The sequence below is a fragment of the Athene cunicularia genome, assembly GCF_003259725.1.
Source record: "Athene cunicularia isolate RWA chromosome 11 unlocalized genomic scaffold, athCun1 chr11_part2, whole genome shotgun sequence".
NCBI classification, from domain to species: Eukaryota; Metazoa; Chordata; class Aves; order Strigiformes; family Strigidae; genus Athene; species Athene cunicularia.
The window spans coordinates 115528-130435 of NW_020799114.1; the positions used below are offsets into that span (position 1 = coordinate 115528).

General features: G+C 43.4%; 1 protein-coding gene across 2 annotated transcripts in view; it reads right to left on the bottom strand.

The window, feature by feature from the left end:
- Nucleotides 1–14901, bottom strand: part of PHLPP2 (PH domain and leucine rich repeat protein phosphatase 2) — a 32130-nt gene extending 17229 nt beyond the window's left edge. Inside the window, exons 1-6 of one of the 2 annotated variants that reach the window (XM_026857038.1) lie at nt 14870–14901; nt 14547–14790; nt 8610–8743; nt 5014–5204; nt 4470–4595; nt 3139–3293 (exon numbers count right to left, since the gene is read on the bottom strand). In XM_026857038.1, the coding sequence (XP_026712839.1) occupies nt 3139–3293; nt 4470–4595; nt 5014–5204; nt 8610–8664 (527 nt within the window). In that variant the 5' untranslated portion in view covers nt 8665–8743; nt 14547–14790; nt 14870–14901. Of the gene's footprint in view, nt 1–3138; nt 3294–4469; nt 4596–5013; nt 5205–8609; nt 8744–12714; nt 12802–14546; nt 14791–14869 lie in introns of those variants that run through there. The other variant, XM_026857037.1, reaches the window with a different exon arrangement.
- Nucleotides 14902–14908: the final 7 nt, after the last annotated feature.

Below are 14908 nucleotides of genomic sequence, written 5' to 3' on the forward strand. Positions count from 1 at the left end.
ATACTTCTACGAGACAGTTGTGAATCTAACGTAATGTACCAGAGAAGTACTTCTTGGAAACACATAGCTCATTCATGTGCTCCACTTACCATACTTTTTGGTAAGCAACAGTGAGTAGCTCTTACGTTGAAGAAAAGTTTTTAATATAGGTAACAAACTGAAGGTTAATTAGCTTAAGGGAAAATATTGCTTCTAGCTTGAGATGTCTTGAAGTACGAGACTGAAAGGTTTTGAAATTTCTTCTTCTTTATAATGACTCCTTTTACAGATTCAGAATACTTGGGAGTGATCTGTGTCGGAACTATGCGTTATATTTCTCCATTTTGCTTTATAGTATTTGGAGGGGGGGCAGGTTTTTTTTGAAGAGGGAGTGTATCTGAAACCTGGACATGGGTTATTCACTTTGAGAAAGCACCACGTCATATAAATAAGGGCACAGGCATTTTATATTTGCTGCAGCCAAACTCTCTCATAATGCAAGCGAAAGCCAAAGAGAAAGATGCTGTACTGGTAACAGCTTTCCTAAAGAGAACATGCTGTATGATGCAAAGATCTAACAATGACGCAAAAATCAGAAACTTGTACACAGAACTTAACAACAATAATGGAAAAGGAAACAATGAGGATAAATCTACAGATCTGAACTTTCTCATTAACTGGTTCAACTTTAAGAGGTTTAGGACAGATCACAGTTCTCAGGTTTTGGAATTATGAAACACTTTAATGAAACTGCTTCCTCTGGAGATCTACAAAGGCTTTTTCTGTGGCACCTGTCCTTAACACCAAGCAGCTCTTCCTCTGTCACTAGCAGGGTGGTGAGAACCTGCCTAGGAGGCATGCCATTAAATGCAACAGCATAACCAATTTTTAGGATTCATCCCTCTGCAACAATGTCAAAGCAAACACAAAAGGGGCATTAAAGTTTCCAAAAGCTGTAGGGGCATTGCCTGGCCTGAGCCTCCTCGAGCACACTGTCACATTCAACAACGTGAACAATACTCAAAAGCCTTCTGAGCTCCCCTTCTGCTCCTTCTCCTTCGCCCCAACGCTCTCAAGTGGTAGGGATGCAGGAATGGAATGCAAACCCAACTTTCATCCACGCTGTATACAGGAACCATGTATTACAGAGAATAATGATCCTGAAATCACTACGGCTTCCCAAGTTTTGGTCTGTGCTCTCACAGGGCATGTTGAGATTATGCAGAGAGGTATGAAAACACAGCAACAAATCCTCAATGGGATGCCCATTCTCTGTTCAGCAGCCCAAACTGGTGGCGGCCTGAAATATTCCCAATATGCTGCTCTTCCACCAAAGCATCCCAGTACAACTCTGTATCAACTAGCCAGAATGGTGGTAACAGACGTGTGTATGTACACACACGTGTGCACACACACTTACCAACAAGGGTCAGACTTCATAAAGTTTTCCAGAAAAGGGAGATACTTGAAAGACAGTACATTACATAAAAAATAAGCTAGGAGACTTAACAAAACAGGTGGTCTTATTTAATTCTCTTTGCTTAACATTTCCCTTTTAGTTAATTATTTTTGTCCCATTATTATAGTTATAGCTAATTAGACTCCTACAGCTTCAAAGATTTCCTCAGAGATCTGATCATTACAAAAAACTCTGCTGTTCCAAACTCTCAACCTCTAGGCACTTGTAACACCTACGGCAAGTGAGCAAGTTTTTTCATTTGGGGCTGTGACCTGATAAACATCTTAAAAACCTCAGAAAGAAAATCTTTTCAAAAGGCAATGAGCAGCCTTATGTGGGCTACCTAATGCTACCTGTTTATTCAAGATTGTGTGAAGTGAGGGCTTCTTTTATGGCTTTTGTTTGTTTGAGGATTTCAGCTTCATCAGACATAGTCACTGCCAGGAAAAGAGTCGAGTTTCTGATATGTCAGATCTCTTGTTGACTACATGCAAGGTCAAAAGAAATTTCAAGCCCCTTTGCTGATCCTGTGAACCAAGGATACCGCATTTTAGAAAATAAAGTTCTGATACGGTTTTCAACATCATACAATGTATTTGAAGAGAGAAATAGAAAGCAAAATCTTGAATTATTTTAAGCAATTCCAACATATTCCAATAACAGAATCAATTACAATTCAGCAGTTCAAAAACACTTAAGCAAGTTTGGAATTAAAACCAGACTAGACTGGCTCTCAATGGAACTGCAAAGAATTCCCAGAGGTGAGCCATTTTTTTCCCCCATATACCCTCATGGATATCTAGGTATCTCATTACTCTGTAGGAAGAAAAATGAAATAACCTGATAATAGGCCCCCAGAAATCAATGAAACAAAACCACAACAAAAAACCTCAAACCAAAACAAAAAACTACAGTTTTACAAAGTTTCTTCAAATACATTTTTCCTGAGGCCCAATGTGTTCCAAACACAGGGCTATTTGACAATATTACGACAGGCTTCCTAATGCCTTTCAAAATTCATAGAGCAAGTCCTTGAATTCTTTTCAGCTAGCGCAGATATCAAACTAATCTTTCTTTAGATTTTTATGGTTTTCAGGAATTAATTTTAAAATATTTTGTAAGCCTCCTTCACTTACCTAAGATGACTACATCATGCTTCCATACCATCACACAACTGCTACTCTCTTAAAAGCAGATCATTACAAGTTGCCAAAGCAAGGCTGAAGTCTCACAGGCCCTCTGCCAATTCCAAATGCACATTAACATTAAGAACTTTCCAAAACAGGCTTTTTCAGATATGCACTTCTTCCTACAAACACTTACCCACAACAGCAGCATTATGCTTTCCCTCACCTTTTATTTTATACCCCAAAATGTTCTCTGTTCAGCAAGCAGCCTTATATCACTCTTGCACATTTGTGTCTTATCGACACAAATGGTGTACTGCTCCACAATGCTCAGACCAAACTTAGCACAAAGAATCTATGGAAGGGAGTTCATAAATACTGTAAATTGCTGGAAGCTTGTGCCTGCCTGCACTGTTCAGTTCTGCTTCCCAGCCCCCCCATCTGCTAGAGCTTTCTAAAGATCAATCTTTTTACCATCCCCACAAGAATGGGCAATACACTCTCCCTCCTCTTCATCCCTGGATGCACATGTCAAGAACTCCAAATGTAGAAGAAAAATAATTCTTTGCAGACCTGCAAAGAGAGTCAAGACCCCCTGCTCCACTTGATCTCATAAAATTGTGTCGTAGGTTGAGGTAGATGATGTCTTGACTGTAGAAGAGGTGCTCAGGTACTTCCTCAAGGCTGTAGCATGAAAGATCAACCATGCCAAGTCGCATAGACACAACCTGAAAAGAAGGAGGAAGAGCTGCAGCTGTGCAACAATTTTTCTCTGGAAGTCTAACGAAAGGCCAAAGAATACAAATAGTAAACAATTTGCAGGAACAAACATCCGGTAGAGTCCATTCAGGAAACTGAGTTCACAGAGTGCGAACTGATGCCATCTGCTGCTATTGTTTCTGCAAGGCCCCTGACAAGGATGTGTACCTAGATACCAGCTGGGACACACAGAAAGCCCTGCTCTGCACGTGCAGTGGGCACTGCCTAAAAGCTAGGCTGTGAGATAGACAACCTAGTGAGAAAACCATATATTTGACTGAAGAAACTGCTGAGAAAGCATAAATTCTGAGTACCTTCCAAAGACATAAGCAGCAACAGGAAGGAGCTGGCTTTCCAGTTCAGTCCTTTAAGGTTTACAGGACCTCTGCTTGGTCTAGCTACTTCTTCTGACTTTCTTTTGCTAGCTTGTTCAGGGTATAATATTGGAAACATAACCTGTTATGATGAAAAGGCTTCATAAACTATGGTTTTGCAACATTTCATAAAGTCTTGGCAAACATCAGGTCTCCTTTCATTAAGTATGCTTTGTTTCAAGGTCTTTGGTGCTTCATTCCAATCTTATGATCTGCTTTATTCCTAAACTCATTTAATATTTCACAATATTATATATATATAAAGTCAAAATGGCTCACCATTAAGCTATTGCCCTCTAATTTACCTTAACGTGGGATAAGGATGCAGCTCTGAACAAACTACACTTCCCTTGCTGACCTATGATCTCTGCGCTTACTCAAACTACCAGGGTAGCCCCATGCCAGTCCAGTCCACAGTTCAGGCAGATTCAAGTGTGGCAACAGGTGTGGTTTATAGATTTCTATGGCTGGAAAGTCAGCGAGTCCCTGGGGTTCTCTCTAGTGACCTGTGATTAGTTACTCTCAATAGGTGCTGCAGGGGTGAAAAAAATGCAGAGCTACTACTCAACACTGTTGGACAGGCAGAGAGAGAAGACTATAAGAAAACCTCTATAATCCTGAGCATGTGGGAAATGAAGAAAGATGGGAAGTGTCCTGGGTACCTTCTCCAGCGTCCCAGCTTCATCTCTGCCTGCACACCAAGCCTTCACCAGAAAACCCTTCTAACCCCTGAACCCACCCCCCAAACCACTGCAGCCTCCAGGGTCTCACCGTGGATGCCTGTCGGTGCCACCGCTGGTACTCTGCCAGCGTTTCAAAGGAAATGTGGTATGTTTGGGCTTGGGCTCCAGCAGATGTGAAAGCAAGCGTGTACTGCCGACGTTTCATCTCTTCCACCTGCAAAGGGAGAATTGAAAACAAAGTCTGCCTAAACTCCATCAGTTACAATGGATATGAAGTCTAGGGTGAGGTACTACTGACCACTTGTAACAACATATTTTGCTGAAAACACAGTTGTGAAGTTACTGGAGAGAAACACAGAAGCAGATCCTTCTTAACACCTTTCTGTAAAGTAGATCCGAGAAGCAATGCTCTCCAGAATGCTCACTCACAGTACTGGTTATTAACGTGAAAGCAGAACTAGTGTCTCTTTGTTAGTCTTAAGACTACTACCTAGGCAAAGCAAGTAGCTCTCTGTACATGTAAATGCAGTAAATTGTGACAAAAGCCTAGATTAACCTCTTGTGAATAGTACCCATCATTATAATCCCTCTTCCTTCATAAGCCACAGGAAACTAACCAAAAAAAGTCCTACCTTCCCTCCAATGAGAGGCAAGATGTGCATCTTCCCTGTGTGGCTGTCCTTCACAGAGGACACAATGAGGCAAGTCCCACAGAGAATGACCAAGCGCTCTGCCCACTTGTGCAGCTGGGTCTTTCCTTTGCGTACGTTATAGACTCCAGAGAGCAGGATGCGATCGAGCTGTTCCACCTGACATGGCTTTTCTGAAGAAAAAGGGGGCATTATCATTTACTTTACATTTGTTCTTCATTCTCAGCTATGAGTACAAATAGCAACACAGCTGTGACATGAAAAATTAGTTATTGCAAAGAACAAGTAAAGACAAGTCAAGCTGCACTTTAAAAAAAAATCTCATGCAGAGGACAAGCAACTTCATCAGTGCAGCAACATCTGACGAGCAACCACCGTACATGTACCTTTTAGCACAACATTATGTTTTTACTCTACAGATAATTACAGACCTCAGCAACCTTACACACTTGCCAAACATTCTTCATTCAGATGCAATAAAAAAGCAATTTCAAACTCTCGTTGAGTCACCTAAAGTCACAGAAACCATCAAATAAAGAGCTTCTATGGGGCTTTAATGGAAGGCCTGGAAAATGAGCTACAGGAGAAAGTGCACTGCTAGCTGTGATTCTGACCAACAAAGTAGAATTCTGCCTCAGTCTTCTAATCCACATACACTTACTTTTAGGTCATCCTACCTCCTTGCCCCTTCTATTTTATTTTTTTCTTTTCCAAGATAATGACAATGTCCCAGATGTTTTCCAAGATTCTGTCCAGTGTTTATACTATCTTACTAGTTAGGAAAAATTTCCAAACAGTCACTTAATTGAATACTTTAAAGAAAAGGAATAAGCCTGACCTGATGGACCTATGAGTTTCAAGTATTAAGAATCTCCTCATGTTAAATTTATATTTCATTTTATCCTAACAACATCCGGCAATAGGCCCTTTGTTTTATTTAGGAAATTATCCTCTTTTTTAAAAAAAGTTGTTACTGACAGGCTGCTTCTGTCTTGAACTGTCCTACAAGTGACTCGCTATCAAAAAGCAGCATGAACCTGCAGGTATTTATATTCTCCCCTTCCTCCACCCCAAAGTCAGACAAAGGAACTGAGTAGCCAACATATATGCCAATGACAAAAACTCTAATTAGATCCACTAAAAATATTCTCACTACTGATTATGCATGCCCCACACCCAGGTACAAACCATAGTCCAAACTTTTATTAGGAGCAAAAAGTTAATCACTGACTAAAGTTGTTATACTGTTTCTCAGTTAGAAAGCAGGATCTTCAGCTTGCCAAATTTAAACCACTGTCATGATGTCTATACAAGGCTGAACTTAGTTGAAATATTTAGCTGTTTATTCACAACAGTGGCTTTGTTTCAGGGACATGAAGTTTGGCATAAGATGTCTTTAATGGTGAGAAACTCTTAATCATCCACAGAAAAAACTGCTTGGATTTCACCAAGCTGAAAGACCAGCCCCAGAATTGTAAGAAAACAATATTATGGGACCAAAAGTGGTATCCTACTGACTGCCATAGCAGAATTGTTCCAAGCACCAGATATTACTAAGCAGCTACACCAACCCTCCAGTTTCCCTAGCTGCTCTGAAACTTCTGTGCCATCCATGTCCTAGTGCTAAGGAAACACCCAGGGGCAACGTTCAAGGACTTCCACTCCGAATCTCACAACTCCTCAAGCTAGGTGTAAGAATGGCCTTAGCCTCTAGGGACAGGCAAGTTCCTGTCACTCTCTGCAGCTCCGAGCTTGGCCTTGAACGTCAGTCACTGTGATCATGCTTAACTCCATACTCCAATTAGCAAGCACAGGCTAATTGTGAGCACATGGAGAGCACGGGTACAGGTCATGAACAGACAGAGCTAGCACCTCTAACAGCACCTCACAAGTTACACAAGTCCAGCTACAGCAATGCGAGGAACCAAGGCAAATCCCCACCACCCTCCACAGCCATGCCGATGGCACCTGGCACAGATGAGCAGTTTGATGCCCCAGGTGGCTCCTTCCAGGTGTTGTTGAAACACACAAAGACTCTGTAATGTTTGGTCTCTGAACTTGCCCCATCCAGCCTGGGTCACTGGCCTTCATTCTCCAAGTGACTTCCATGGAGAGGAAGCCCTCCTTGCATTCTCCCAGCCAACCTAACACACCCCCTCCCCTCACAAAACTCTTGGGCTCCTACAAGAATCTCAACAGCCAGACTCCAGGAAGCATGCTTCCCTCTCACTGCTGTTCAGGGTGAGATTGCGATTAATCCACTTGCACTCCCAATCACCCCAACTGGGCATAAGCACTCACCATGCACCAGGGAAGGAAACAAACTCTGGGTATCACATGAGAAAGGCATACAGAAAAGTGGGAAGAGAGCAGAGAAATCCAGCAGACATCCCCAAGGAGTGAAAGAAGTATGCAGGCTGTCTCAGCACACCAGTGTGGCGCACACCCCCCCCCACCGTGAAGCAAGGCTGAGACCTGGGGCTGTACAGCCAGGAGAAGAGAAGGCTCCAGGGAGACCTTCCTGCAGCCTTTCAGTACATAAAAGGGGGCTTATAAGAAAGGCACAGAGAGACTTTACCAAGGCCTGTAGTGACAGGACAGGGGGCAATGGAAAAGGTTAGTTTAGACTGGACATAAGGAAGGAATGGTTTATGATGAAGGGGTTGAGGCCCTGGCACAGGCTGCCCAGAGAAGCTGTGGCTGCCCCCTCCCTGGAAGGGTTCAAGGCCAGGTTGGACGGGGCTTTGGGCAACCTGGGCTGGTGGAAGGTGCTCCCATGGCAGGGGGGTGGGACTGGCTGGGCTTTAAGGTCCCTTCCAACCCAAAGCAGTCTGTGACTCTATGATTCTAACTAATGTTTCTCTGACTAAAATGCATGACTTCATCCTTTAAGTTCTCAGCTGCAGGCTTAGCAAAATTATCACATAATCCTCCACAGTATTCCCTCTAATTCCTCCTCTCCCCTTAAGAACCACTTTGTCAGCATTTGCTTTTACTTTCTTAAAGCAGGTCTCCTGAACACCCTCCAATTCTTATACTTCTTCCTTCACAGCCTCCTTCTAAGCAGGACTATCCTCCTGTGATGACAGACCTACTAAATTCTATTTTCTACCTACTTGTTTTCATGAAGTTGAGTCATCTGTTAACCAGATGGCACTTCCACTCTGTATTTTCAGAGGTTGTGGGGGTATTTGACCAGGACCTCCCTCGCCCATATCCACACACCTTTCAGAAATACAATCTTCAGGTCTGTCTAGACTGAACCACAATATGTTTCTGATCCCATGAGGAACTCTTAAGGTGTTTGTTGTAACACTGCAAACTAAAGACAACAGAGCAATCTCATGTCTTCCCGTGGAGCTGCCTCTTCTCAAGCCACAGGCAGGATCAAGAGAACTACAGAACTGCCATTTTTTCTATTAATCTTAAAACCCCATTATTTTAAGAAATGCTTATTGGTACTTTGGGTGTTTGACATAGCAATCTATAAACCTGGTAGGTCAATGACTTGGGCTTCAGCTGATTTCCACCTCATAGTTAAAGCTACAAGCACAGTGTGCACACACACAATTTCTTACCACAGTAAAATCGAATCATACAGCTGAGATCAGAGTTTGCTGCCTCTTCCTGCATTCTGACAGGATCATCAAAACCCAGCCCAGCCAAGTAGTCATACACAATCTGAAGGGGTTTTTCTGTGGGCTCCAGCCTCCTGTCAAAACACACAAGAAAGTAGTTTGAGAATGCAAAAAAGATTAAACAAGTCTCATTGCAAGTAAAGCATAAGGATACCGACACACTGGTTGTTCTGCCCCTCTGACAAGGTTTGGCAAGCACGTGTCCTTGGGGTCTGTGCTTCCTGCTCGCCAAGTAACACTGAGGAACTGTAGCACTTGAATTACATTGCAGAGGGAAACAGACACAAAAAGCAATAGGCATAAACCATACAATCCACGGTGATAATTTCCATTTCATGATTTAAGGAGCACCAGGAGGAAACAGTGATGAGAAACAAAACTAGAAATACTACACAAAAAGCAGATGCCAAATAATTTAAAAAACCTGTTACAAAAAAAATCTCCTGTTACACTGACCAGAGTTTAATCTCTGTGGCAAGCACAGCATTAAATCATAGAAAACAGTAATGCAGGTATTTATGACTTCAAATACATACACTTTTTCCATGCATTTGCATTAGTAAAATGGAAATTAGATTTCTAAATTATTATTTTTTTTTTAATCACTGACTCGCTGTGGTTGGAACAGGACTCTGGAGTGATCATCTAGTCCAACCCCCCTCTTCAGCAGGACCACCTACATCATCTTCATCCTTTTCCATCAGGTATTTATAAGCGCTGAAGGATTCCACCGAGCCTTCTCCAGGCTGCAGTCCCAGCTCTCTCAGCTGAAAGATGCTCCAGTCCGTTAACTATGTCATTCCAGCAAGTCTGTGTCTCTCTCGTACCCCCAGCACCAGACGCTGCAGGTGCAGCCTCTGCAGTGCCAGCAGAGGTGAAGGATCCCCCTGACCTGCTCAACACTCCTCCCAGGGCAGCCTGGGTTGCTGCTGGCCTTCCTCACAGCAGGGCACGGCGCTGGCTCCTGCTCAGCCTGGTGCTCACTTTTTTCCCCACAAAGCTGCTTTCCAGCTGCCAGCCCCCGGTGTGTACTAATGCCTGGGCTCTTCCTCCCCCGGCCTGAGACCTGCCTTTTCACTTGGATGAACTCCATCAGGCTCCTGCCCGCCTGTTCAGATTTAGTTGTTCAGCTCTAATAGCATCAAATTTTAATCTCAAGACCACATGGAAGTCACCTGGTACCATTTCTTGTGTCTTAGGAACAGAATCCAACTTGATCTAGTATCACAAAGAATGTAACTTCCCTCTGTAATTGTGATGACTTCACTCCTGATGATGCCATCCACTTTATAGCATCAGTGAGATGGGAAGTCTTTTGTAATAGTTTGGAGAGCCTATAAGCAAGGACCAGACTTGCTGCTTTCCAAGATAAGATGGAAGATAGCTTCCAAAACAACAAAAAAACCCCACCCAAAAAAAAGGAAAGCAGCAGTCGAGAATGGAAATTCAAACAGTGCTGATTACCTGGTACCACCACCAGTCACTGACACTGCTCATCACCTTGGAACTCCAGGAAAAAGATCCTAGCCCAGCTAAGATACAACAAGCTCTTTCTACAATCAGCATCCATGAAACCCTTTTTCCTCCCCTGCTTTGCGAGATGGACATGGGACAAGAGATTGGTTCAAAAGAGTGTTAATGCCATCGACGCTGCTCTCTTTGCAGGGATTTCTTCAAAATGCAGGCTCTCACGTCTTTTATAGGACCTCTTCTTGAGATCTAGAAGCTTAGAATATTAGAGCCAAGCAGTTCTACAAAGATGTAACTGAGGTTTATGTCATTTTTATTTTTTTTTTCTACAGAAACAGACAGCAGTGAACATGACACCAAATTTTTAAAAGAGCTTTCTGAGATAATCTTGGAAACCTGTGTATCTGTCTCCTGTAACGGGCAAGCTACTAGAAACTGGAATAAATAGTAGATTGCACCAAATGATGCTGACTTCCAGTATGGTAAACCCTGATGTATTTATAGCCTTCAGCACAGAATCCAACAAGAATATGAAAGAATTGACTGGATCTCCAAACACCCTGCCTAAGTTTCCTTTGACTACCCCTAGATTCCAATTCTTCTGCTATTAAAGCCTTATGCTTGCCAGAAACCAGCTTTTCCAGCATGTGACCCTAGCTCAGGAACCATAAATGCTTGAGTGGCACTCACAAAAAGAACACTTCAAGCAGTCTGCATATAGATTTCCTAGGAAAAAAACCCCAAACACACAAACATTACGATTTGGTGCCTGAATAGACTGAGGATTTTGCAAGTGCAGACTGAACAATAAATATACTTGCACATTAGAATTCAGGAAGAACCTTAATACAGTAAAGGAATAAGCACTTTTCATATGACAATTTAAATCACAGTTCTACAGGTTGCTCAGTACTCTCTGATGTACAGTACTGTGTCTCATCCTCCTGAAAAAGATCTATTTTCCCATACCTGCTCCTTCTGGAGATCTGATTTTTTCATTATTTGTACCCTTCTCATTCACTTCAGCAAGAATTAATACTACAGGGTTTCAAAATGCTAATGTGAAACCCCCTTAATTTTCCTTCTTGTCAACATAAATCAAACTGACATGCTTCATGAAGATACCAAACACAATGCCTTCAGTTTTGGGTTTTTTTTCTAAAAAAGCCATGTACAACAAGGAAAATTAGCAGGAATACCTGTTCAAGCCTAATCCCCTAACAAATGTATCTCTCTTGCCACAGTACCATTTCTATCTGAAAACAAACTTGAAGAGTAGTCTGTACTATTGCATCATCTAGGTTTGCTTGCTGCTGGCAGGGAGACAAAGGCCTTACCAAGAAGTTAAGCCTTCTGAATTCTCCCAAATTGCCTGCAAAACACCACAAGTTGTTCAAAGTTCACTACTCAGCAAAAGTTCTGAGTTTACAGAAGAATCTACACCTAAGAAGTCCCACAGATTGGGGACTGAACTCTCTGCAAATGAAGCAGGTCTCAGTGTTGCACATTTCAAGTGTGAGGACTCGGTGGGAGGGTGTTTGACTCTCTCCCGCAGCTGAGCTGTGCCACGGGAGGCTGGAGAGCAGAGCGCCAGCCTCCAGCCATGGACACAGGTCCAGCACTGGGGGGTGCAAATCAGGCACTGAACAATCCCGCTCATTACTTATGGACCACATTCAAACCAGAAAAGGGGGCGATTCACCGAGCACCTCTGGGGACATTCTGGAGACCGGACTGAATGGATCACGAGTCCAAGGTCTTGTCAAGAGCCATGTGAATCACTAACCAGCCCCGGGATAGGCCAGGAAAGGGAAAACAAAAACCCTATCTGGAACAGCAGTTGCTATAGGAAATTTCTTGACTAACACGATCCAAGCTGACAGGTACCAGAGACAACAGTTAAATCTTGAGGTAGAAAAATCTGCTCTCCCTCCGAGAGAAAGCAATGTGGTGTGAAACCCCACCTGGCACGCAATCACATCAGAAATGTAAAGATTCATCTCGCACCTAGTGCACATGCACGGAATGCCAGCACACGCAGAGAACAGCCTGGTGTCACAGCAGCTGCTGTGGGACACAAACAGCCCGTTATATCCCCATCAGTATCACGTATCAGGTACTGGACACTTCCACCAGTCAGAGGAGCAGCTCCATTAAGTGAAGCTGCAAAGGGTAAGGAAACAGAAAAGCCAAAAAAAGGTACAGTTTTGTTCCACAACTCTTGCTGTGACTGTAGCTGTTCTTCATAAGCAACAGTCAAGTTTTCAAAACTTTGTAGTTTAAAATTTTGTTGTGAGGGGCATCCAGACCAAAGAAGGTACTTGTGCCATTTTTGTTTAATCCTCCCCTTTGCAGGAAGTTGCAATTTCTGAACACGAGAGGATGCCAACATAAGGAACGATTCTAGCTAGAACCCCAAAGATCCTTGAGGCACACTGCAGAGAAGAAAAAGTTCTGACAGAAATTGACTCCCCTCTGCAAAGACTGGAAAGGGAAACAGAATGATGATCACAAGGACACCACTGAATATTTATAGTGGATATACAAAAAAGGTTTCTGTTATTCTTCCATTTACCATTCCGCTTTCAGTCTTCTGAGTCAGGTGCCAAATCAACCTTTGCCACACTCAGCTCCTGAAAGTCACCTACTGATATCAAAAGGGTGAAGGATTCAGAAGTTGTTTGGGAGACAAACGTACCTACAGTAAAATGCAATCAGGTGCTTAACAGAGTCATTTGTATTTGTGAACACATTATTAAGTAATCACTGAACTTTGTTTAAGGAAGGAATTATCTCAACAGGGCACGGGGATATCTTGAGCATTCTGTCAGCTTCCTGTGGACATGCAATTGGTACCCTTCAGGCCTCCTTCCTGTTACGAACACAGATATTACTGAAGCAACACTGGTAACTCCCGTTTCTCTGCTGGAAGTAGCTCAGGTGGCAAACAGGTTCTGGAAATCGCAAGGAACAGACCCATTGTAATCAAGAATGCTTTGTGAAATTTAAGACAAAGCTTGACAAAGTGCTGGACACACCAAGAGGCAATGAGAGCGGGAAGTAAACATTTAACATCTGGGGACTTGCTTCCAGAACACTGGTAGCAGGACCAATTTGCTAATCTAGTGTAAAGCCTGTGACAAATTGAAGACAGGCACGGCTACCTAGCATGAGAAGAGAGACAGTGAAAAGAATTCAAACACAAAGGTCATTTCAAAAGCTCAAAAAAGGTAAAACGCTCTTCTTTGAACACATCTACAGGCTTCCCCTCATCTTTTCATGATCTGCAGTAAAGGTTCTGTTCTTTCTAAATGCTAAAAAATCTGCTCAGTGTTAGGGTCCAAAGCAAGCCAATTTCCTTATAAATTCTTCAAGCAATAAATGGGGAGATTTTCAGCTGCCTCAATGGCTATATCTGAGTGTCCATCTGTCCTCTTACAGTGTATTTAACTAAACTATCCCTGGTTCTGATAAGCCAGGTTGGGCAAGGCAAATGGGTCTGTCTAACTTTCTGCAGCAGCTGGCTTTAACACCCTGTTCTCCACACCTCTCCCCACTAGCACTCCCTTCCCCCACCCAATGAAACACCTTCCACATTTTAAGAACTTGAACACGTGTAACTTAGGACTTCCACTTCACTATCAAAAAAACAGCTACTAGTCCTGTTCAGCATGTGTTGTCTCTACTGCTTAAGCTTAGCCTTCCAAGTAAGGAGACCACAGCAATTTTTCTTCCCTGAGGAGAGGCAACTTTATAAATGAATCTTAAGCCCAGAAGAATCAATGTAAAATCTAGATCCTAACAAACCTAACGGGAGCTTGTAAACCTAAAGGAATCTGTAATATACCCACAGCATAAAGTTCATGCATATTAAACCGTGAGTTGTCTGTTTTCAGCCTAAATTGACTGCAGGCATAAAACATATAATCTGATGCTTAAGCCTTCCTTATAGAACCCTTACTACGCTCTCATTCTGTCTACCTTTAATTATTTACCTGGCAACTCCTCTTAGCAAAAAAATCACTACCGCGTAAATACTGCATGACATAACTGTGTAAGCACCATACGTGTTTCACTGATTCAGAATAACTGTTTACAGTCTCTTAAATGGCTTCGGTTTTCTGAAAATGTCCATGACATAGAACACAATGAAGGAGTATACGAGCAGTAGCCACTGCCTACAAAACGAGGAGAGATTTCTGGCTGAAGCACCAGCCAAGCCAAACCCTCCCAGCTAAACACCTACGGCTTTACTAAGAGATGTGTAAAAGGCACACCACTACTTCATTTTCACACCCACCTCTGCCCCACGCCACCCCGCCAACACAGGCAGGCACACAGAGAGCGGAGCTCCGCAGGCCTAAAGCAAATGTTCCTCAAAGGGATTTATCCCTTCTCGTCCCTCACCTGACCAGGTCTCCATGAAGTTGCAAAAAGAGGTTTTTCCTCCCTTCTCCATCGCATATCTCGGACGCTGGGGTGTCCACGGTACAGAGGACCAAGCGCAAGTCTGAAGAAGCAACAGCATCCCCTCCGTAAACATACACGCAGCCTCGTCCGACGTCCTCCCTCAGCCAGTCCCTCTCGCGGGAACCAAACCGACTCCTGTTCAAACAGCTTCTACTCCCGTTGCGCTTCACGTTTCTCTGCAAGGGAGCCCAGACCAGAGCGTCAGCGGCCGCCTCCCAGCCGGCGGCGGGCTGCCCTCCTGCCCCGGGGGCTGCTCTCCTGCCCCGGGAGCCGCCGCCGCCCCGTCTCGCCCGGCCCCT